This window comes from Nannobrachium achirus, assembly GCF_963921795.1.
Source record: "Nannobrachium achirus genome assembly, chromosome: 17".
NCBI classification, from domain to species: Eukaryota; Metazoa; Chordata; class Actinopteri; order Myctophiformes; family Myctophidae; genus Nannobrachium; species Nannobrachium achirus.
Genome location: NC_137824.1, coordinates 29,278,469 through 29,303,874, shown reverse-complemented (window position 1 = coordinate 29,303,874; position 25,406 = coordinate 29,278,469). Strand labels below are relative to the sequence as shown.

Genomic DNA, 25,406 nt, shown 5'->3' with positions numbered 1-25,406 from the left:
ATATGGTGGTCCGTGTCCAGGCAAGTCTGTGACGTCAGTACTAGCATGATGTCAGCGTGTTGTCAGATGGACAGACGGTCAATCAGACATTCTGTAAATTAATAGTTATTATATATAGTAATAGAATTATAAGCCAAATATATTATGACATTTTGGCTTGACTTTATTGTGATATTTAATTGTAGTTATCACCCAAGCCCAAAGAGGGCTCCTAAGGACGGTGGTGCATCTCTTTGTCTGGACGCTAAAAGAGGGTCTAGTACACACTGGTGGGTTGAGCTAACAGAAGAGGCCAGGAGGAGACCAGTACAGACTGGTTGGTTGTGCTAACAGAGGGGCCAGGGGAGACCAGTACAGACTACAGACTGGTGGGTTGTGCTCTGAATGGTGATAAGGGAGGGAGGAGACAGAAGTTGCTTGACCATTTTGTATAGCCTGCTTGTTTGTTGGTTTCTAAATCCCAAACCGTGATGTGCGGGTAATGTGAAAAGAGCTGTATTACTGGCACAGCCATTTAAAAGGGAGCTTATTACGATCAATAAACAAGTGAAGCTGAATATCCAACACACACACACACACACACACACACACACACACACACACACACACACACACACACACACACACACACACACACACACTGAACAAGTGAACGATGGACAAGACGATTGGTTTACTCAGTATACTGTATGGTGGAGTGGCTCAATTTCCCACTGGGACCATGCATTCTAAATGATGTATGCACTCATGTAAAACATTAAAAGCATCCACTGAATGGGATATGTTATGATCCTTGTGCATGGAAATTATCTCAGCAGTAGGGTGGATCTGGCATGTGTGCGTTTGTGTGTGAGTAATCTACCTACCTTGGCTCCCGTAAAAGTGAGTGATGGTAACCAAGTGACCTGTAAGGACAATGAGAGAAGACAGTGAATCATTGAGTACAGTATATCTGAATATTCATGCTGTGAACTGACCTAAAAAGAGAGGGAGAGAGAGAGACAGTGAGGGAGAGAGAGTAAAGCAGCAGGACATTGAGTCATGCTGAGAACTCACTTTTCCTTCATTACTTTTTCAAATTTCAAAAACCTTCCACTGTAGATCAAAAAGGAATTGGAACAGGCTTTTAATTCTACGTATTCAAATGATGATTATTATTTAAAACACGCTAAATACGCTTTTAGCACAGAACTGGTACTGCAGACTCACTTTTGACAGCAAGGTGCTCATGGATCAACCGAGTGTACTCCTCCCGGGTCAGCAGGCAGGGCAGGCCACCAATCAGCAGGTTCACTAGGACAACCCGGTTGCGGTTCTCTGTTAGATAGAACCTGGTCTGGTTCATCTGCCGTAAGGAGAGCTGGCAAAGATCACATGAAATATGTTGCATATAAGTCCCTGATTAAAATGTTTTATTTCATGGAGATCTGTCAAACTGACCCGAAGAGCCTTGGCTTGAAACAATGTAATTAAATTACATTGGAGAAGATGAGTGTGCATGTTTATTATTTTTCTTCACCCTCTGTCTACTACTGTACCCCACTGTAAAAAAAAAAAAAAAAAAGGAAACTTAAAATACACAATCTCCAGCTAGTTTCCTTGCCACCAACACCACCAATTGTTGAAGAACCCGGCCAAGCTGCAGGCACCAATGCCAGGAATAAAACGTGGGTCACTGCGGTGATGGTGATGGGTGAATGTTTTAAACCAATGACACTCCGAGGGCTCTATTTTGATTGTCTTAAGTACCAGCTCTTATGCCTTAACTTAAAGGCCTGTCCATACTGTCTCCGACCAACAAACCTTTCGTCAGAAAGGTCCGGTTCAACTACAAAATGAAGTAATCTTCTGAAAAGCATTACCCTGAATTAGAGTTCAGAAAGCTGCACGTCAGAAAGTCGTAACTCTCAGACGAAAAGTTCAGTGGTCGGAGACAGTATGGACAGGCCTTTAAGTTAAGGCATAAGAGCTGGTACTTAAGACAAGAGGGCCCTATTATGATCCAGGTCTTATGCCTTATGCCTTAACGTCTTTACCTTTTTTTCACTATTTTGAAAAACATTTTTAAATACTTCAAATGCTGATCTACATCTGCACGTTGTTTACTTGCAGATCAGCTATTTGAAATATTTAAAAAACAAAAACAAAATAGTAAAAAAAAGGCAAAGAAGTTAAGGCATAAGGCATAAGACCTGGATCATAATAGGGCCCTCAATGTTTAAAGTGAAGTGGTATGGTCACTAATTCAAATCCATGAATGGCTGGCAAAAATGCACTCTTCCGTTCCTTCAGAACCTAACAATTGAGCAAGGCATTTTATCTGGATCTGTTCCAGGAGAGCTGCTCAAAGGTAGACTGCAGATGGTGCAGCGACTGTACCTCATGTGATCGCTGCTAAAAAAGAGCATGCCTGCTCAGCAAAAGTCTCATGAATAAATCATGAACATGAACCTGTTACATTTTTACTTCTCTCAGGCCAGAAGTGATAAACAGGACTAGGAAATGTACATTTAATGATAAAACGTGTATGCCTACATCAATCTGTCCTTTCATTGTCCCATACCAAAATTCTTCTACAATTCCTTATCAGTTATTTTTAGCGCAGTACACCATTGTACGAGTAAGTATCCAAATACATCCACTCCCCATGGTATGATGGAAATCAGTGTGAGCAATGTGCGTAGGAGTAGAAACCTGAATGTCTGGTAGATGCAGTAGAGTTCCTCATACCTTCCTTATCTCGTGGAGTTTCTCCAGTACCAACTCCTGGCCCAATAGAATCTGTCTCTGGACTGAGACAAAGGGGAAAGAGATGTTTCAGTCATATGAACTCCAATGAATGAACATAAATGTATGTCAATATGTAAACTTCTTGGACCCTTAGTTGCAGCTACTGTAGACATCTGGAATGCAAATGGGATATTATCTGCCAAAGTCGCTTGTAGAGTAGACAAACTTAGGCTATGTTCAGACAGACAGCCCAAATCCAAAATTTCACATATCCAGATTGGGCATACTGTAATTAGGTTGGATTCAGGCTGCTTTATCATCAGTAAAAATCTAAACAAAACAAAAAACACGTGGACACTGATTTTTACAATTCAGATTTGAACCACAGTCATAAATTATTTGAAAAGCAATTCAATTCACTTCTCACATAGTCAAATTGCATATCAAACTGTCCCTTATTTCACTCGATTAAACACAAAAAGGATGTTGTGTTTAATAATGGAGAATGGATAATAGACATCATTAGTAAATGGAGAACAATAGCCCCTGGACAGAGGTAGAAATTACGTGTCTGCTAGCAATTTGGGGGAATGCCTCAGTACAGGAAAAGCTTGAACCAACATACAGGAACAAGATCATATATCAAGACATAGACCGTCATGTGTGCAGTGTCAAAGGAGAATAAAACATTTCAAGTTTAAATATAAGGATTTATACAACGGTAACAATAAAAGCGGGGTAGGATTATTAAACAGTTACACATCTTATGATCTGATGGACAACATGCTTGGCGACAAGCCAAGTGTTGTGACCACAGCAACCAATGCAGATACCGGTAGGTTGATGATGTCTGAATATGCAAATCTGATATACAATATTAGATTACAAGCCTATTTGCAAATAGGCTTTTAATACAGTAAAGGGCCCTCCACACCGAACACTAAAAATATGGTTTTAGAAATCATTTAAAGTGAAGTGGAAGGCAGAGTTCACACCATATAAAAAAATACAATGGTGAACAATATAGTTATAGTCATCGTGTTAGTGCTCAGTGTTAACAGCCCTTTAGTGAGTGTATACTATACAGACTGTGGACAGTCAGTATTAAAGACCGAATTTGACAAACAAATCAGATGGAGCAGATAGAGCAGTTTGAACAAAGCCAACATTTCCCCTCAAATTCATTTCTGTTTACATTTCCGTCACTTGTTGGGCGGAAACCTTGTCAAATGTCAAAAACTGCAACTTTTCAGGAAATGGGAAACAAGAAGAACCTGTGTTCCAACGGATGCAATATGTACGTATTATTCAGTCACAAGCTTTCACTAGTACTTTTCATTGGTTAAATATTTCTAAAACCCAAATCTTGTAGATCTCTCAACAAGCTCTCAACACCTCGCGCTGCGAGGCGTTGAGAGCTTGTAGATCTGCTATTTTCGGCAAACGTTCTCCTCAGAATAGGGATGCCAGGGTTCAAGTTGTTTATTTAAAAGAATGATTCTATCACACAAAGATTTGGCAGCCCCCCTGTAGTAATTCTGAGGACACCCTAGGGGTCCCGGACCCCCTGTTGAAGACCCCTGAAATAGAGTATTCATTTATGGAGAGAAAAAAACATAAAAGGGGGAAATATGGAGATACAAGGTTTCTGCCCGACAGCTACAAGGTATTAGCTGTGATAGCTCCTTACCTTGTTTACTTCCCATATAGATCTCCATCAGGTTGAAATTGGATGGGTCCTCCTCCTAAAAGCATAACATTGTCATGAGCATAGTAGTGTCATATACAAATTATTTGATATGTTATACCCAGTGCTTAATTTGTGCCGGAACAAGCCGGATCTTGTTCCGGTACCTCGCTTTTACGGACCGGGACCTATTTGATTGGATCTGCCACCTATTCGATTTGGAATCAAGGATCCGGGACCTTCCCTGCACAAAATGAACAGATCTACAAGCTATCAACGCAAATCAACCAGAGATGCAATATGGCTTGTAGGTCTGTCATTTTTAGAACGCGCAGCAACTTGCGCACAGTTATGACGCTTGTGTGATAGGACCCTTTTATTAACTTCACTACTACCCCTATCCCTTTATTCTGAGGGGTAGAGTAGGGTGCAGGGGAAAGAGCAGACCATACAGAGCATGGGGTAAAATTACTGACAGTTTAAATGTCTGGTAAATGCACTGATCAAAGCTGTCAAATAAAGTTTGTATGGCTGATTGGAGACTTATTTTTCCAATAAATTGGATTCTGTTCTAAAAGGAGCTGGCTAAACAGATGTCTATTTTCTTTTGCGGGTTAAAAAAAAGTAATATAATTTAATATAGGCTCTTGATTCCGCAATAATGTTATACTTGGTGTATTCGGAAAATGTGCACCGGGTGTGCATGCACGCGTGCATGTGCGTGCATGTGCGCGTGTGCACACAAAACCCAGGATCCCCCACCTTTTCATTGACAAATTAAGCACTGGTTATACCATTAAAAGATATATTTTGTAGTTCTACAAGTCTCCTTTTCCCTACATGTATCAATGTACTTATTATGAATTATATTTGTCTGTATGTCTCCACCCCCCAACACATAAGCTCTCAAGCTTTTTTGTGTTTTATCCTTTTGACAGATATGTACGACTTTTACAACTTTTGTCAATAAACACTTGAATCAATTAACCAATACGGGTGAGTGAGTCAGCCAGCTACCTGTCGGCCAAGCTGAAGGAGGACCTCATTGAGGACTGATTCTACTGTCGTGTTCCTGGATATGGAGATTGATACATAGGGCACGCCCACCCTGAGAAAGAAAATCCACACAAATGGACAAGAGAAATTAGAAGGCAGCAGCTAAAAGTAGTTATAAATGACTTATAATAACTTTTACCAGTCTACTAGGTCTGATTTTCAAGATGTCTCAAAATCGAAACTTCAGAAGTAGTGAACATAGCCGGTCAAGACACTTTGCGATGTGATGCGTTGTGAGCTTTTTTGCATTGTTAATTTGTTCAATTTCCACGTGTTAATGCTCTGGCATAAGAAGTCAAAGTGCCCTATAACTCAACTTTTCCAGTCCAACTTTGGAATTGGAAATTGGTACTTCTATGCAACATGAGCATGTCTTAACTAGCTTAACAGAATTAGCACAACTGTTGAACAGTACTAAGACCCAAGGATCAATGGTATTATTTCCCAGCAGCACTCACTTCAAGCAGCCAGCATAGATCTTGAGGACCTCTGTGTCTTGGGGTTTGGCCTTGAGAATCCAGGCCTCTGGAACACAGTCCTTAAATATGCCCCTGTTGTCTGGGCTTCCATTGCGGTTGAGGATGTCCTCACTGTGGAGAGGCTGCTGGCTGTCGCACTCCTGGAACTCGTAACCCTGGGGCTCCTCAGGGAGGTAGAACGCCCTCAGTGCTGCCTCCTAGAGAACGGCAGAGTATGGGTGCAAAGGTTTATCTAACTAATCGTTTTAAAAGAAAATGAGGGTTGGTTGGTACCAGCTAGCACATTCTGCCCAAACCATAAGATGAAGACCGCTCCTTCTTCAATACTCAGATTCAAAAAATATATCTTTACTTAAGGTAAGGGTTAGGCTTCAGGGCAGTGAGACTAAGGTCAATGTTTTAATTCGTAATCAACGGTTATGATGAATATTCTGATGAGGTGAAGCCTGGACAGAATGCAATCCACAAATTGTTGAAGTTGTACCAACGACAAATGGCAATATATTGGGTTGAGTATCTATAATATGTGGAATCAGCCATCTAGACATCACCTCAAATCAATAAATTAATTAAAACGTTATAACAATTTTAATAGTAATATAGGTAGCAGTAGTAGAGCTGGTACTACTGTAGCTGGACTAGTAGCAGTATTAATGGTAGTGGCTCACTGCTCACCCTCTTACAATACAGGAGGAAATACATTCCTCTGGATTTTATACTTATGTGAGGGAACAGGGGGACTCTCACCACCACTTCCTCACTCTTGGTTATTCTGGGAATGGACACCAAGCGGAAGTGACCGCGCTTGACTGCATCATCGCCGTCAAACACCTTGAGAAGCTGCTTTCCTGTTGTTAAGCACAGAACACAAACACACTTCAGACCTGTTGTGGAACAATGTTGCAATATAAACTGCCACACACACACACACACACACACACACACACACACACACACACACACACACACACACACACACACACACACACACACACACACACACACACACACACACACACACACACACACACACATTGGGCATATTTTTTCTTTTAACACAAAATGAGATGCTACAGTTTTTTTCCCAGTGTAAAGGCCCATTCCCACTGGGCCAGCTAAACAGATAAAAAATGTCTTTCTCCATTCAAGTGGATAAGATACTGATAAAAAAATATCGGTCACAGATATCTTTTTTTATCAGTATCTTGCCATCCGCTTGAATGGAAAAATATCTGTCAAAGATATTCTTTTTATCAGTACCTTACCATCCGCTTGAATGGAAAAATATCTGTCACAGATACATTTTTTATCAGTATCTTACCATTCACTTTAATGGAGAAAGATATTTTTTTATCTGTTTATCTGGCCTAGTGGGAATGGGCCTTAAAGGAGTAGTTCACCCCCAAAATGACTTTTTTTCTATTGATTACTCATGCCATGGAGAGTAGAGTTCAATAATATTTTTAGTTTTTTGTCGCATTCCTAAGACAAAAATGTGATAACAATAAATTTACCCCCATTCATTTCGGATGGTGACCCGTTTCGAAACGGGTCACCATCCGGAATCAATGGGGGTAAATTTACTCAAATCAAATTTTTGTCTTAGGAATGTGACAAAAACCAAAAAATATTATTGAACTCTACTCTCCATGGCATGACTAATCAATAGAAAAAAAGTCATTTTGGGGGTGAACTACTCCTTTAAGCATTTTCGAGTCCCTAGTTTCAAAATGTTCAATTAGTTAAAAGAATCATTTATTGGAAATCTGTATACATTTTAAATGTGATAAACATAAGCTAACCAAACCAACCTGAATCTGGAGAGGATGCTGCCTGGCATTCTTTGGCAGATGCTGGACAGGACATATCTACCTCATCTGAGTTATCTAGTCAAATAAACATTTGCACAATGAGAACAACCTTTGTGGGATGACACATTTCTCTGAATATTGAAATATTTCAAGAATTGTTGGCGAACCGACACAGCATATTTCTGTACTTTAAGACTTTGGATTCCCCCTGGATAATAGAATAGTCCCACTTATACACAGTATACTCATTGTATTATCTCAAAAATGATTTTCTCTCCACTTGCATACTATAAGCAGGCACACAGAATGTATCAGCAGCAACAGAGGATGTGGTTTAGAGTCTGTGTTGTAAGTGCCCTTTATGTGTAGCTGTATGTGTGTGTATGTATGTATATATATGTGTGTGTACCGGTATGTATACTGTGTGTGTGTGTGTGTGTGTGTGTGTGTGTGTGTGTGTGTGTGTGTGTGTGTGTGTGTGTGTGTGTGTGTGTCTGTGTGTGTGTGTGTCTGTGTGTGTGTGTGTGTGTGTGTGTGTGTGTGTGTGTGTGTGTGTGTGTGTGTGTGTGTGTGTGTGTGTGTACATTGTGTGGGTGTTTGAAAAATAACTGCCAACCGCAGGTCAAACTGTGAACTGCTTGTTCATTGTAAGCACCATCGTTAATGTGGTAGTTGCAAAAGAAATATTTGCGTGTAAATGTTTATGTGTAATATGTTTATGTGTAACAATTGTATAACAAGTAAATCTGTGTGTGTGCGTGCATGCATGCATGCATGTGCGTGTGTGAGTGTGTGTGTGTGTACGGGTCTGTCCGTCTTTGTACCCAGGTCGTGGCAGTTCTCAGAAATGCGGTAGCAATGCATCTTGCTGAAATTCCTGGAACAGAGGCGAACGCACGCAGGCTGAAGGAACATGCCGCGCAGCCGGCCCAGGCTGCACTCTGGAGGCACCTTGACATAGCAGGCAGCGTGGGTCTACAAAAGACAGGACAAGAATAGTGCATTTGCACTTTGAGGAAAAGAGCTGAGACAGCTTCTAGAGAGAGGAAACCACTGGGCTGTGGCGACATGCTGTGAGAAATGTGAAGTGACGTGCGGTTGATAAGGGATACAAGAGCCCACAACAGTTTTACGCAGTTAATGGTGTGACTTTTCTCGGACTACTTCCATGACGTAGAGCATTATTTCTCGATGGGCGGGCTGGGAACTAAAAGACTACTATCATAGAGGAATAATGGAATATTGTGTTTTTAAAGTATTAATTTGTTGTCTACTGTACGTGCAAGTCTATGTCCAGTGCAAAACAAGTTGAGAACCACTGACGACGTAGAGCCCAATTAGTGGGACAGAAAACCATCAGTGTCAATTGGTTGATTTGAAAATGTATTTCTCTTTCTTCACGAAGGCACACACACATCCAAACAATAACGTGAAAATATACAAAGATAACACATTGTTTTTGTGAAAAGGTAAAATCTCTATATTCTGAAAGTAATCATTGCAAGCAGAGGTTTTCAATGTATGGTCCGTGAAGGTATTACATGTGGGTCCCTGCCTGATTATCCATTCAGTTTTTTGTTCCTTTTATTTTTTTATATAATTTTATTTTGGAGAAAGAGTAATTTGGTATTTGTGTGATATGAGAACAGTGGAATTAAAAACATTATCTGTGGTCATTGGAGGAGGCTTGTGTTTCAATAACAGAAGTACTTCAAGCTGGAAGAGTACCACAGACTCTTTCAAGAGACATGTATAAAACAGTCCCTTGTGAGGTTCTGGATGAGTTTTCAGACAGTAAAAGCTAAATATAATTTACCTTTTGTAACGATGTATCTCTGTGAGAGTGGTATTGCCACACTGGCATACCTGAAGAATATTATTATTATGATGTATTATGTACAGGGCAAGGTTGGAGCCAGAAAATTACATGAAACTGTCTCTGACCACCACATACTAGCCAAGAAAAGACAGATATGGACCACCTGCAATCATGCCATGGACCATTCGTGGGCCATGGACCACTACTTGAGAAGCAGTGCACTAAATCAGTGGTTCTTAAACCTTTTAGCTTGTGACCCAAAAGAGAGAGCTTGAACTGTAGATCGGCTATTTTCACAAGGCTACTTCTTAATCGTCTATTTTCACTACTTCTAAATTATTGTTATATTTTATTAATGGAATTTTTTAGATGTGTTTGTTTGTTTGAACATTTATACAATTCTTAAGAATATATATATATTTCTAAAAATATGTTATATTTCAAAAGATTTTCCATCTTTTGAAATATATATTTTATTTTTTGTGGGAAAAGAAAATGGGATTTTAAACTCCGTGACCCATCAAAATCGGTCCGCGACCCACAAATTGGTCAAAACCCATTGTTTGGGAAACAGTGCACTAAATGACCGGCTGACCTAAGATGACGAGTCAATGAAGTCAGTTACTGGGAGGTCTGAGGTCAAGAAATGTCACAGAAAGGGGAGTTAGAATCTCAGTTAACATGAGTTTAATATGGAAGATTGGATAAAGTAAGAGGAATAGTTCAGTGGTTGGTTGAGCTTTGGACCATTAGCATGTTTAGAGCAATCTTCAAGGGCCACCAACCCACCTTAAACTAATCTTAGCCTACATATCCCCACACAACACAACAGGTTGATTCTTAAGTCAGGGTGGTGGTCGCTGGTTCACAATCAGTTGAAAGCCACGGCTATATTGTTTGTTCAGGAACAGGGGCCTCCCCAAGTCCCCATCTCTTTAATAACATAAAATATATTTTCATGTGTGCTGCCAATTTACAGAGTTCCAGTTTCAATTATGTCTGCTTATTTCTTTGCTCATGTCATCACTTCCAATTTCACTTGTTTATCCTGTAGCCTTTGTGAGTTCTCTCTCCATGGTAACATTATGTGAAGATAATTCACTTCCTTGAACTGCTGACAGCGTGCAAAATAAATCTTAATGGACCAAATGGTCCATTAAGTGGTTTGCGAGATTAACCGCTGGCACAGACAGACACACTCACAGACCCTTTTCTAGATCAGTGGTTCTCAACCTGTGGGTCGGGACCCCCAGGGGGGTCCCCAAATTATTTTGGGGGGTCCCCAGATGATTAACTTAATGTGCAACATATTGTTTTCTCACTCAACAGTAAATAAACCAACATAAAGTTTAAGTGTGTAGAGGGTATCTGCACATTTCTAAAGTGACAATTTAATACCTCTATGTAGATCTGCTATTTTCACAATAGAACCGTGTTATACAAAAATTTAATGGGTCAACTATTAGTGCTCGTCAGGGTGGTGGGGGTCCCCAGTTAAAATATGATTATTTTGAGGGTCTGAAAAGGTTGAGGACCACTGTTCTAGATGCCTATGTGTCATGCAGTAAAAAAGAATACCTATCAAGGAATGATGCAAAGATGGAGGGAAAGTCTCCCGGTGATGGTTTTAATTGGTTCTTACCGTAATACCGCACCACTCACACCTCATCCCTGCCAGCGCGTCTGATGAGCTGCAGGAGCGGCGGCACACTTCGCACCGCGCAGCTGACGGAATGTTGCCCTCCCGCCAGTGGTGGTGAAACGTCTCCTGGGGTGAAAGGAAAAAGGATCCCTGTGTGAGATCTCTTCATTCTGCTGTGATTCTGCTCTCTATCACAGCACACTGAAGCAGTGGCATGTAGTGATACAAAGTGGTAACAATTATGACTGTGAAATGAAGGTTATAAAATGTTAATAATAATGAAAACTTGGTTATCATATTGTACACAGTATAATTATTCATTTGTTTCTCCCCATAGATACACAAATTACTATTATTACACATATTGCACATTTCATCAGAGGGATCAAAGTGAAGAAAGGCTCTCCTGAAAGGAGTGGTTCACCCCCAACAATGAAAAATGTTCTATTGATTACTCATGCCATGGAGAATTGAGTTTTGTTTTAGTATTTTTGTTTTAGTCAATAATTTAATTACAATAAATGTACCCCCATTGATTCCAGATGGGGACCCAAATGCAATTGGGTCCCAATTCGGAATCAATGGGGGTAAATTTACGAAGATATATATTTTTTGTCTTAGGAATCTGAAAAATACAAAAACATATTATTGAACTCAAGTCTCCATGGCATGAGTAATCAATAGAAAACAAGTCATTTTGGGGATGAACTACTCCTTGAAGCAACAAGGGATCTTGAGCAACAATCTCTTTTACTGCCTGAAAATCTCTCTAACATATAATAAATAATAGTCACCCTTCTGATCCTGAATTTGAAGCTGGTTTGATTACATATTCACCACAATTTGTAAAGAGTTTTAAAGAGCTACAAAGGAGGTCAAACAAAATGCACAGCCTGGGAGACCAGGTACATGTATCAACAGTCAGTTTCGACATGTATCATATTGCTTCATTTGTGTTTAATAAAATTATTATACGTTCTTGTTAAGACAGCCTAGACAGGCAAATATAAACCACTTCATTTACGTTCATCGCTGGTTCTGCTTTCACTTGGAGTTAAACCCACAGCACTGGGGCACAATTCCCGTTTCCCCTGCCAACATTGAACAGAAGGCTCACTCTCTTGCACAGTCTGACAGCGCGACTAGGTGGGCGTCTTTGATTAAAGACCATTTGTTGTGGCAGGTATTGAGTGTGAGCACTCAACTGAGCCCTACTCGTCAATATGTTTTATCCGGCACTTGTTAACTTATTGAAAAAAAGTCAGAATTTGAAGTTGTTGCTGTAAATTACAAACAGGGGGCAGTTGATTCTCTACTGAAGTCATTCTTTAAGGTAGTTGGCACTTACAACACTTGCAAAGTCCTGGGTACCGTCAACATGGCAGTTGCGACAGTCGCCACAACTGAATATGGCACAATCAGTGTGGACATGCAGCTCACACACTGAAATGAACAAACACAGTTCCCACATACGGTAGGTTAAAGTTCAACAAACACATGCTGATGTTCCTTAGCATCACCCAGGTACGGTTACTAAATTGTAGAATGTTTTATGCTAGTAAGATGTGTCTGTCGGCAGACAAAGCTAACAGTTTCTCAAAGCTTCAGCACAATTCTTTTATTATTAGAAAGCCTTAAATGCAAACATTTTTAATGAATAAAATGTAATTTTGTTTTATACTGGATGGTAGAGTATGTTAATACAATATAACTTATACAATTGGGGTGGTTGTATTTGGTCTCCATGCTCTTCTATTGAGACATTTAGATTGTGTCAAAGGTCATGTCTCACCTAGACCTCTCACCTTTTGAGCTGATGGTCAAGATTCAATATATCCCCTGAGCAAGCAGGCACTCTTTATTAGCTCAAAGGTAAAATGTCAGCACTTGTCAGAACAAATCTAATTTCCCAGAAGGGATATAATGGACTGCAATTTGAAAATTACCCCTACACTTAAGTAAGACTCATTCTGTCTCTTTGCAGAAAGTCTGCCCCATGGGCATTAAAACATGTGTACACACAATGCGGACCTGGAGTGAGTAGACCTGCTCTGTTTACTTAACTGTGCACGTAAGTACACAGCACCAAGGCAGAGGCTGCAGTCATGATTTCAACAGTATCACACCTTTGCACGTCACTGCTCGCTCCCCTGTTGAACTGGCCCTTACTCTGAACTTAAAATGCACATCGTCATCTTGTGCAATGCCTCTCAAAGATAGTCATTAGAGGTAGCTTGTCTCTGGGGTTTATCATTTTCTGCAGCTCAAGGGCACGTTGTTCATAACTGGATGCAGATTCTAATTCCTGGGAGCATTCTGAAGAGCTGACCTTCACAGCGCAGGGCTGAGTTTCCCTCAGTTGGTTTTCTGCATACACAGCAGAACCGTTTCTTCATTCCAGCTGGGCCAAAACAGTGGGCCACCGGTACCTGCAAGGAATAGTTACATAACATGACACATATACCTATAATATGGAACTACAATGTAATAGAGCCCGACCGATACCATATTTTTCGACCGATACCGATATCCCGATGTTGGAGAGTGCTAGACACCGATACCGATACGATACAGATGTTTTGTAAAAAAAAATAAAAAAAAAAGTTTTTGTTACAAAACATTAAAAAAGTGTTTTTTTAACACTTTGACTGCCAGACCCCCCCGGCCCCCCACCCTGACCAATGCCACCATTAGGTCCCATTCATTCTGCCCCGATTCCAGGGAATATATTGAAAATGATCCGATATTCACATCGGAACAAAAATGGGAGGTTTGGTAAAAGAGGATTTTTTTTTTTACCAAAAAAATTTTGGAGTCATTTCGGTGAGCGGTTTTGGAGATAGGTGCTCGAGAGTGCGCACTGCGCAAACCAGTCAATAACCTCAGAAATCTAGATTCTGAGATATTTGAGTTCAAAGAAAAAAAACTTTAGGAAGCCATAGCGACAAATTGGTAAATGGTAACGGAACACAAGTACCCTTGACAGAAACAATAGCATGCCTACTTTCATTTTCTGCAAAAAAAGTGAAAAAAATATTGTACCATCGTCTAGTTTCAAGGGTGCAAAGTGAAAAAGTATGAAATTACTCAGAAGGTGGAAATTGCCTTACATTTTGATAGAACTATGCACTGTGAATTCACTGTGTTTTTACCTGGTCTAGAAGGTCAGGAAGACAAAAAGTCAGAAAAGCGATGTCAACCTTTTATTTTATGGCAACATCGAACCCTAACCCTGGTGAGTACCTCACACATCCAGCATGAACATATTTATGTTCAACAATATTTACAAATATTTCCCAAAAAAAATCACAAATATGACTTCACAAAAATAAAATATAACTGGATAAAAGTAAAATAAAATAAATGTGCAGCAAGTAAAGAATAAATAAAATAATATAAAAGTCAAAAAAAGGCATTCAACAAGCCAACATTCAGGAGTCAAAGGCACCACAAATCAAGGTCAAAGATGGTACTGTTCACCGTGTGTGTGTGTGTGTGTGTGTGTGTGTGTGTGTGTGTGTGTGTGTGTGTGTGTGTGTGTGTGTGTGTGTGTGTGTGTGTGCGTGTGTGTGTACCTCAGGTGCCTCAAAATGGCCTGGTACCTGTTCCTTGCCATTGTTCTGGGAAAGTACGGCATGGCAATGTTTTTTTGACCACTGCATGGCAATCTCCGGCTTGTGAACGATAGCTGTGAGGAAGAGAAGTCCCAGAAAGTTCTTCAGCTCCCCTAGAGTGACATTGGTCCAGGCAGCGAACCTACAGTGTGTATGACCTATGCCTGACTCCTCCGCTCTCGCTATCTCCGCCATCATACTGTCCTCTGCGTTGTCATTGGTCTGGTTGCAGATCGGGCTCCCATCCTTCCTCCATCCAGTCAGACTCCACGGGCCCTGTATATGATAGAAATAAATACAAAATACTAAATGAACGTGCTTCTGTATAATTTGTATGTTCTTTAGCAAAGGCTGTCGCACAAAAGTAGTGAAAACAGCAGATCTACAAGCGAGGCGTTGTGTGCTTGTAGATCGGCTGTTTTCACTAGTCTAAATAATTTCAAATGTATATATGTATATATACGTGGCCACTGAATTCTATAGGCTCTGCTTTGATACAAATTTGATACAGATTTGAGATCGATTTGATAGATTATTATGTCACACACACACACACACACACACACACACACACACACACACACACACACACAGATTGTATTACTAAACTATCTATCTAGGTATACACACACAATAAAAAACTAAACTATAAAGAAATGTATTCTTACTGGAAGAAGTTGGAGGAACTTCATACACCTACTACAAACCATGGATTGACATCTAGACCTACTGCACATACAGTATGAAACAGAGCTGATACCTTTATGTACTATGAGGAAAATAATGCTGCTATTTGTACCCTGTATATATATAAAATGACAATGCGACATAGCTCTGTTTGAACGATGCTGTACCCCCTCCAACTGTATATTTTCAACAGTTTTTTTGTATTTGTGATACTTGCTTTGGCAATGTAAACGTATGTTTTCTCATGCCAATAACGCTCCTTTGAATTGAATTGTATATTACCAAATGCACCCTACGTGGAAAAAAAACAATAGCAGGTCAGGCTTATTGACATCGGTTATTGATTGATTGAAGAATGTATTACAAGCTTGCATTAGAGTAGACCTACAGATTCATGGCTCATTTCCACAGGAACACACTTTATGCATATCATACAGTGGTGTGTTCTAGACTTTTTTTGAGGGCATACGATCAGCTACTATTCGTTTGGCCAGGGCAGACGCTATAGTACATAATCCCTATCAAATACGCTACTTTGAAAGGTTCACGAGGGCAGACGCCGTTCATATTTTATTGTTCCTCCATCACGGAGGTATAGAGGCCGGCGCCTGGCGGCGCCGTGCCTGCGAGGGTGTCCCAAGTCGGGCGAGGTGTGGAGGTTAGTCCCCGGTGCTATGGAGGTTCCAGCGACCCCCTGGGCTAATCCTACCTGCCCCTGCCTTTTATTTTCCGACAGCAGACGCCGTATACGTGCGTTATAGGTAGAACACACCACTGATCTCATATAACATTGAAAGACAGACGTAAAGAACAAAGTGAATCGTAGAGAACATACCGGGTTCGCTGATCACAGCTCAGCAGTGCTTCCTACAGGGCGCGGGGAGGAGACCGCACCGATCGGTGGTCTGCCTCGGGCAGCATGCATGTCACCGCCGGAGACTGCGGGCTTGTTGTCCAGAGTTAGACTGTCCACGGGGCATGGCGCGGGGAGAAACCGCCGCGATCGGTGGTCTGCCTTCTGGCCGCCAGATCCAAAATCGAGGCCGTGGATCCTACCAGCCGAGGCCTTCGATGAACCGATCGCCCGTAGGAGCTCTTCTCGCCGCCAGATCCAAAATCGAGGCAGTGGATGTAGCAGCAGAGGCCCTCGCTAGTCGCTGATGAACCGATCGTGGAAGAGCGCCGGCCACCGCCGTTGACTGCGGGCTTGGTGTCCAGAGTCAGACTGTCCACGGGGCATGGCGCGGGGGGGTGTCGCTCTCCATTCCGACATGTCGCCACTCCGCTGACCCGGCGCGGGGAGAGACCACGGGATGCGGGGCATGATTCGGCTGCCTATCTCTCTAAATAATACTAAATCTAATGATTTTATAACTAAATTCTCTGCTGCTTCTGATTCTCGCTCTTTCTCTCAATATATCTCTCTCTCCCTCTGATTGCTGTGTGTCCGGTGAAGTCACTGAACTCTTGTTGTGTGTATAATGGGCCTCTAGACCCTTGTTTCTGGGGGGAACCGGCCAACCAGCATGCTTGAATTTGGTCAAATGAGCGTGTGATGTCATGCAGGGGCGTCAATTGGGTATGGCAGGGGTATGCAGCTGCCATACCTTGACAGGGGGAAATAATAAAAATGTACTTTTCATCGTGCCTGTTGCTAAGGTATGGCAACATGACTGGTGTCTTCACCAGACACCAGTCATGTTGCCATACCTTAGCTTGTTCTGAACTGACGCCACTGAATTGTCATGCATGACGACCGTCCCATCGTCCAAAAGGGCTGTATCTTGGTTACCGCATAGATCCAACACTGTACTACTGTAATATGAAAAAAAAGGGTCGGGCGGTATATCCCTCCCTACTTTTTAATTGGCAAGATTGCGCAGGAAGTGGCGGGCGGTATATCCCTCCCGTGGCAGTCAAACTGTTAATGTTTTGTAAAAAAAATGTTTTTTTTTTTTTTTTTTACATACAAGGTTTCCACCAGACATTATATAGCCTATATGGTTCTGTATCCGTATATCAGACAGTTTGAGCAGATTTCATTCCAATTGGTTGTATGAATTTTACAGGCCAACCTGACCTGGCGGAGATATTCCCCCACGCAGACATTATATAGCCTATATATGGTTCTGTAACCGTATATCAGACAGTTTGAGCAGATTTCATTCCAATTGATTATATGAATTTTACACGCCAACTTGACCTGGCGGAGATATTCCCCCACGCAGACATTATATAGCATATAGGCCTATATGGTTCTGTATCCATATCTGTCAGTTTGCACAGATTTATTTATTATTATTATTATTATTATTATGCATAGTATATAAATGAAGCCAGGCAGGGCTGTGAGAAACCCTAACTAATTTGTTTTAAGGTCAAAAAGTAATGTGGAGTAGCTTAACAAAAAAAAAAAAAAAAATAGACGATCTACAAGCCCACAACACCTTGCCGCATGACAAGCTGAGAGCTTGTACATCATGGAGACGTTCGAGGATTTTAGGGACCGTCAACAAATTACAGATTGCAATTTAAAAAAATACAACATCTCCTTGACAAAAGCACATGGAAAGACCAAAAAATAAATGGTGTGCAAGGTGCATCGTGTAGCCATGGGCCAAGAACATTATGGTGTAATTTGGTAATTCCAGGTGCTTTTGTCTAGGAGATGTAGCATTTTTCTAAATTGCTATCTGTAATTTGTTGACGGTCCCTACTCCCACAGCAGCAACAGGCAGCAGGGAGCCTGTCTCCCCAAGTAGCTAAGCTAAGCTGCTAAGTGCTAACCCAAACTCGCTCAGCTCTGCAAAGTGCAAACATGGAGCCACAGATAAAACCACTACCAGTACCACACCAGTCTCAAATCAAAACGTTTTGAATGTCATCTTGTTAAATGTACAGTACATCTAAGCATAAACACTATGTACAACTTCTGCTACAGCAATGGATGTCTGCTGCGTCTGCTGGGTAGAGCGACCGTATTCAATATTATATGGATTATTATCATGTTTCTTCATATGGATGGATTGGCTATGGAATCAAATGGATCATTATCATATCTTTTCCATACGGACTGGTCTGGATATCAAATGGATTTTTTTTTGCGATGCGTCCCACGGTCCCAAAGTCTCATAAACATCGATGGAGAAAACATTCTGCCAACATGACAAGAAGTAGTAAGTACATATAAGCCTATATCTGCAAAGGATTATATCAACAAGGTTTAGCCACGCCATGTGTTGGCTTGGCTGACGTCAATAAACAAAAACCTTCACTGATCACGGTGCAAAAATGGAACCAAATGGACCCATTTGCACCTCTTCCATTTGTACACACTGAGTTACATACCCATAACATTTGGTTCCTAACTATCATTTAGCTGGGGACCCCCTGGAACTCCCTCGAGGACCCCCTGTCCCCTTTGTGGATTTTCACATAATATTATGTGACATAATTAATGTTACACTCGTCATCAGTTCAAGTCAGTGCGGCCTTTATGGGTGTTATATTGCCCTCTGCTGGATAGTTATAGTACTGCAGCTTGGGTTGTGCCTGGTTGAACAAGGCAGAAGACGCTCTATCAATGAATATGTCACTTGTATAAAACATCGGACATCGGTGAAATAATTCACCGATGTTCGATACCCCTCCGATACCTTAAAAACGGCCGATATATCGCCGTTACCGATATATCTGTCGGGCTCTACAATGTAATACAACAATACAATAATAATTCCAATTCTTTTTTTTACAGTGGCAGATTCGCCTGGTTTCCAGGCTATCACAATATGGTTCTGATGGCTTATATGATCAGTGATCTTTAGTAGGTCTGGAGAAAGTAAAGGACAATGTCTTAATCCAACGTGGCTTCCATCCCAAGGTTCAAGGGTTCCAGGCTGACCGATCAGACTCTATAGCTTCCATTTTACAATTTATTTTTTATTTTATGAGAAAAATATTTAAATAAATCTAAAAGGAATTTATCGTTGTTTTTGTTCTACTTGTGCACCAGCAGCATGCACAAGAAATGTTGCACTGATCAGCCCGGGACACGCATGTAGACACAGACAAACACTCTAATGGCCAGGCCACACCAATGCAACTCCTTGCAACTAGTCACAACTCCTTGCAACAAAACAGTTTTATTAAAGGCCAGTCCACACCAATGCAACTCGTTGCAACATGCAGCTTCTTGCATCTACTTGCAACCCTAATCCCCAACGGCTATTGCAAGGAGTTGCATTGGTATGTGGACTAGTCTTAAAACTGTTTTGTTGCGAGGAGTTTTGAATAGTTGCTTTGGTGTGGTCTGGCATTTAGATGACTCACCTCTGAGGAGGTACGCCATAAAAAATAGAATCCAGGAAGCTTGATATTATATCAAGCAAGACTTCCTGGGTTGTTTTAATACACAGTTACACACACATTAAGTACCTAACTAAATAACGATTTGGTTCAACATGACACATCTATGTTTGTTGTAAGAAACAACAATATGAATGTGTAACTATTATGACACAACAAACTGATAATATGTTACAAGAACATTACACAACAATAGAGTAACATTATGTCGAAAAACAAGACTACAACAATAGCCATTGCCATTGATGTTCAAGACATTTCCTGTGTTGTTACAGGTGTTAAACAGTTCATGCTCATGTCGGTTTGTAAATGTCAGAGTGATGTTGAAAAAGGAAGTGGGTATATGCGAGTCTGATTCCATTTAGAATAGAGCCTGCAAACTGATCATGCTCCCATAGCGGATTAAAGTAATTACCACCGAGGTGTAGGGCTGTCACGATGTGAAATTTTACATGACGATTAATTGTCACTCAAATAATTGGCGATTAACGATTTAATTGTGTATTTGTCGTTGATAATTACATTTCTGTTTGGCTTTTAGGCTTTGAAGTTTTACATGGTAGAGTTGACACATAACATATTTGACAACTTACTACTTAAAAAAAATCACACCCGTGTGAACTGAGCGGTGGTTTACCCACCAACCGGTTTACCCCCCCCCCCCCCCCCCCCCCCCCCCGCCACTCCCCCCTCCCCCTCGGGCCGCAAAAGTCTAGAGTTCAGGCCGCTAAAAAAAAAAAAAAAAAAAAAGTAACTAGTAACTCGAATGAGCCAGTCTTTTGAACGACTCTTTGAAAGGAACGGATCCCAGAGATCCGGCTCACTTCAAAGAGCCATAAATCCCATCTCTACTTTGCTCTTGCAAGTACACGCCCCCTGCCTGATCTACAAACCCTACTATGTGGCGCGGAGGGACACAGTTTGATCTTGGAAATCTAATGTTCTGTGCGCCACACAGTCATACGACTAATCATAAATCAGGCACCATGAGAAGCAGACAACACGCAGCACGCTGCAGTGATAAAGACAGAGAGGGTAAAAGTCAGAGAGTTGAACAGAGGCATGGATGGACATGACATGAAACGTGTCAAAGTGAACTCATATGATCATCAAAATGGGACACAATTGAAGCGTTTTTTTTCCTCCATTGCGCGAAGCGACGGTGTGTTGTGTGGATAACGTTTATGTGTTGTTGTGTGCGTGTGCGTGCGTGTGTGTGTTGCAAGGCGAAGAACAGCCCCCGTGACATTTTGTATTTTATATTATGTATTATTGCTTTGTTCAGGCCCGACTCAATCTCAATAGAATCCTGTAGCGTGCGGAGCGCCCGAATGTTCAAAACGGCTAGTCTGAGCCAGTTTTTATCTGGTAAAATAATCTGAAAAAATGATCCTGTAGTGTTTAATTCTACCCGATTCAGTCGGGCCTGATTATCTTGTAGTGTATTGCCAGCTTTAGTCTAGTTGTGGGAAGAAAAGGATATCATCATGGCCCCAAATAACTTTTAAATATCTTGCAATTGGCGACGAGTCTCTTACTAAATCGGCAAGAGTGCCTCTCATTCTCAATACATAAAGGCTAAATATATATAACCTCTCCATCAGCAATAGTCAGTGGTGCGTGTTCCCCACACTCAAGCCTCCACCGTTGCGCTTAGGTTCACCGGGAAATACTCGGTCGCCATTGTTTGTTTGTGTGTGTGTGTGTGTGTGTGTGTGTGTGTGTGTGTGTGTGTGTGTGTGTGTGTGTGTGCGCGCACACGCGCACTCATTGCTACCCGTGTGTGTGTGTGTGCGCGCGTGTGTGTGTGAGAGAGAGAGAGAGAGAGAGTGTGTTGTCTGCCTGCCCTGCTCAATAGCGCCCCTCCTTTAACGTGTGTGTGTGTGTGTGGTCTGTGTGTGTGGTCAGGAGAGGTATGGCAGGCGACAGACATACACGGCCGGCCAGCCAGCCAGTAACATCTTGAAAGCGAATCACAGGAGCGGCGGGACCACCGCTCAATAACTTTGATAGTGGAAATAGCCGATCTACAAGCTCACAACGCGTCGCAATGCGACGCGTTGTGAGCTTGTAGATCTGCTATTTCCACTATTTCAGACATTTTTCAACATTCACAATTATGACGATTATGACAAAATAATTGCGATAATGTCAAATAATCACGATTAGACGATTATGTAATAATTGTGACAGCCCTACCGAGGTGATGTTTTGGTCAGGTCCACGCTTTCTCTGCTCTTATTGTTTCAGTCACATTCCATAGCCATGGTGGTTAAGAGCTTGATATACTTTGTTACACTATGTCGCACATCAAAAACGACAACCTCACAACAATGTGTCTGTCAAAGCACTGTGCTGATCGGTTATTTTCTCTGTGCAACATCAGTGTGAGCAAAGTATAGCTTTAGGTTCTGGGTTGGGATGGAAAATCATTAAGGCCACTTTTAACCAAACAGATTCGTGGCCGAATCGGCGGCGGAAAGCGTCTGTTGCCGAACGGGAGCTCATCGGTAGGTTTTCGGCAGCGGGTCGGGAACGTTATCGACGGAAAACTGGAAGACTGGACTTGCTCAGTTTTGTAGAGTCGCCCCTGGACGTCGGTGAATTGTAGCGAGTTATAATGGACCATTAGTTTGCTACTGCTGCAGCAAAACCCAGCCTAAATAAGCCAGAGACATTTTCCCGTTGCATATTTTAACTAAATAGCATATTCACAATCTCAACTCTCAATTTCCTATACTAATCAACTCCAAGGCAACGCTAGTGATAGTGATGTGTGTTGTTTTGGTGTGAGGAGAAGAAATCACCGGACAGGAAGCATCTCCGCTTCTGCTCCTCGGTTGCCAGATTCTGTGAGTTAAACAAGCGACCAGGTCTATGAAAACAAAGCCTAAAGGAGCGTCCAGTTTCACCTATTGAGCTCTATTACATTAGCTATTTTCTAAAAGAATGTTGAAAGCAAGGCCAAATAAGCAACTACAATTCAGAAACATGCCCAAACAAAAGTAACCCACAACTAGCAACATTATAGGAAAACAGGATCAAAGTCGCTTGTAACGAGCCGATATGGCAACACAGTGCGCATGCGCAAAACTGTACAGTAATTACAGTCGGCATACAGTCGGCTGGAAAATTCAATGTGCTTAGTTTTTTGCAGTTCTTTGCAGTTCTTTGCAGTCTGTGAACAGTTTGAACAAGTCTCCTGTAGTATTTTCGGTGTGGAGGCACCTTTAGGCTACTGCATGCCATGGTAACTCACCCGCACCAGTGTAGGGGTCATACATGAACACACAGTTCTCACAGTCTTCAGGCACTTCTCATGGCACATGAAGTTACACACTGAGAACAGAGGGAAGCAAGACTACTCAGAGAGATTCACATTTTTGTCTGATATTGGTTATGATTACAATTTATTTATCCCACATTCGTCAAATCAATTACATCTGGAAACTATCACGTGGCATATAACAATATTTGATATGCTAGTAAATACAGTATTTTCAATACAACACATACAATAAAACAAAAACAAATGTTGTCTGCTTGCTGCATCATATTTTGACCTGGCCTCATATTAAATGAGTGAATATTAAAGCCAAACTAACAAAATCCCACCCTAAATTGATATGGGCAAAAAGCACATAATTGACAAATGTATAAAATGTAAATGGTGATTATTTCATGTATGTTAAATGATGCAATATTTGGTTAAAATGTCTTTAAATGTGCATGTGTTTTCTTCCCCCATGCTGCATTACACATCAGAGTAGTTTCTTGTAGCCAGACGATCAGAGATCTCTGCCTATTGCCTACTGATGCGTCTAGGGAAATCTAAATTCAATGAATGGCCTTGGACGCAGGAGAAAGCCAGCGGTAACAAACATACAACCTACTGCTTTGAAAACCAATCCTGATACCATTCCATATCATGGAAATCCCTAAGACTTTGTACTGGTTCTTGCTTTTTGATAAATAATCCTCAGTAATGCCTATATAATAAGGCAAATAATAGAAAATGTAGAACAGTCGTTAGTTCAGATCACTCTAAAAATACATCACTATGTACTGCACTGCAGCTCTTAAAACCAGGACAATACAACAATTTGGCTATGCTGCCATATTAAGAAAGTAAGTAAGCAGCCTGGGGAACCAGCGATTCCCGAGCCATGTGTCCCATAGGTCAGGACTCAGGAGCCTATGTCCTATCTTCCTTAGCATGAGGCAGCTTGATGTACAAGTAGATCCCCCCCGGACATGATGCTAGTATGTCGCAGGTACTTACCCCCAATCTAAACCTTGATGCTGAGTGCCAAGCAGGGGTACAATTTTACAGTTAAGTCTTTGGTATGACTCGACACGAGTCGGCAGGGGATTGAACCCCGACCTCCCAGTCTCAGGGCGGACACTCTAACCACGAGGTCACTGACCAAATGATATATCTAGTATCAGGATATGGAATGGATATAAGATTGATATATTGCCCAGCCCTACAAGCAATGTATCACGTAACTACGTTGTAAGTAACTGTCCCCTGATTTCTCACATGCCCCTCTTCTAGCGCCACCATGGGGTTGCCGACCTGAAGGTCGCTTATCTCCCGATTAGGGAGTCTTACTGGTAAGTAACTGTAGCTAGTAAATATGTTATTAGGTTATTACCAGTTTGATTGAGAGCATGGCACTAACACTGCTAGGATTATGAGTGCTGTTTGTTACTATTGAGTATACCTCCATCAGTGTCATACAGCTTTCACGATGAGTTTACATTAAGCTCTCACATGGCTTAAATAACAATGGATTGTATAAGGCAGCTTAGCCTTTTCATTTAGGGCTACAGTACATTTGATTACTGCAGGCTTTAATGTATTTGTTGTTGTTTCATGTGTTTGTAATTCTGCCTGCTGCTTCTTCACCAAACATCCCCGCCAATCTCCTGTTGCCATGCCAACTGAATAGTACATCACGACTTCACTGCAGCTGATTGTGCAACAGAACCTTCACACATACACCCCCACCAAACCCCCAAAGACCACCACTCTGCCCAGTAACAATTTGGCACACCATAGTCTTTGGTAAGCGACATGTATTGTGCATGTGTTTCTGTGTGTGTAACCACTGTGTGTTTTTTTTTGTGTGTGTGTGTGTGTGTGTGTGTGTGTGTGTGTGTGTGTGTGTGTGTGTGTGTGTGTGTGTGTGTGTGTGTGTGTGTGTGTGTGTGTGTGCAAGGTGCATGCGTGCGTGCGTGCGTGTGTGTGTGTGTGTGCGTGTGTGTGTGAGAGTGTGGATGTGTTTGCTCAGCATGGCAGGCGTTTACATAAGTTGAGAGGTGGTGGTACAGTCTACCTGTTGATTCTGTACAAATTAATTAATTCATAGTAGCTTGTGTGGCAGCTGAAGAACAGTGGAAGGGAAGGGTAGCCTCCCCTCGGTTATCCTGCTGCTGCGGGTGTAGCCAAGCATCACTAGAAAGGACGATGAACCTTTACAGCATTGCTCTCTCGTGTCTATTAGGAGGAC

At 41.5% G+C, this 25,406-nt stretch overlaps 1 protein-coding gene across 2 annotated transcripts in view; it reads right to left on the bottom strand.

The window, feature by feature from the left end:
• Positions 1-25,406, bottom strand: part of dgkq (diacylglycerol kinase theta) — a 36,544-nt gene that overhangs the window by 10,333 nt on the left and 805 nt on the right. The window contains exons 2-14 of one of the 2 annotated variants that reach the window (XM_080745827.1): positions 23,150-23,229; positions 13,554-13,653; positions 12,573-12,667; positions 11,225-11,350; positions 8,588-8,738; positions 7,764-7,838; positions 6,700-6,800; positions 5,932-6,149; positions 5,435-5,525; positions 4,421-4,475; positions 2,731-2,792; positions 1,210-1,360; positions 867-905 (exon numbers count right to left, since the gene is read on the bottom strand). In XM_080745827.1, the coding sequence (XP_080601953.1) occupies positions 867-905; positions 1,210-1,360; positions 2,731-2,792; positions 4,421-4,475; positions 5,435-5,525; positions 5,932-6,149; positions 6,700-6,800; positions 7,764-7,838; positions 8,588-8,738; positions 11,225-11,350; positions 12,573-12,667; positions 13,554-13,653; positions 23,150-23,229 (1,344 nt within the window). Of the gene's footprint in view, positions 1-866; positions 906-1,209; positions 1,361-2,730; positions 2,793-4,420; positions 4,476-5,434; positions 5,526-5,931; positions 6,150-6,699; positions 6,801-7,763; positions 7,839-8,587; positions 8,739-11,224; positions 11,351-12,248; positions 12,310-12,572; positions 12,668-13,553; positions 13,654-23,149; positions 23,230-25,406 lie in introns of those variants that run through there. The other variant, XM_080745828.1, reaches the window with a different exon arrangement.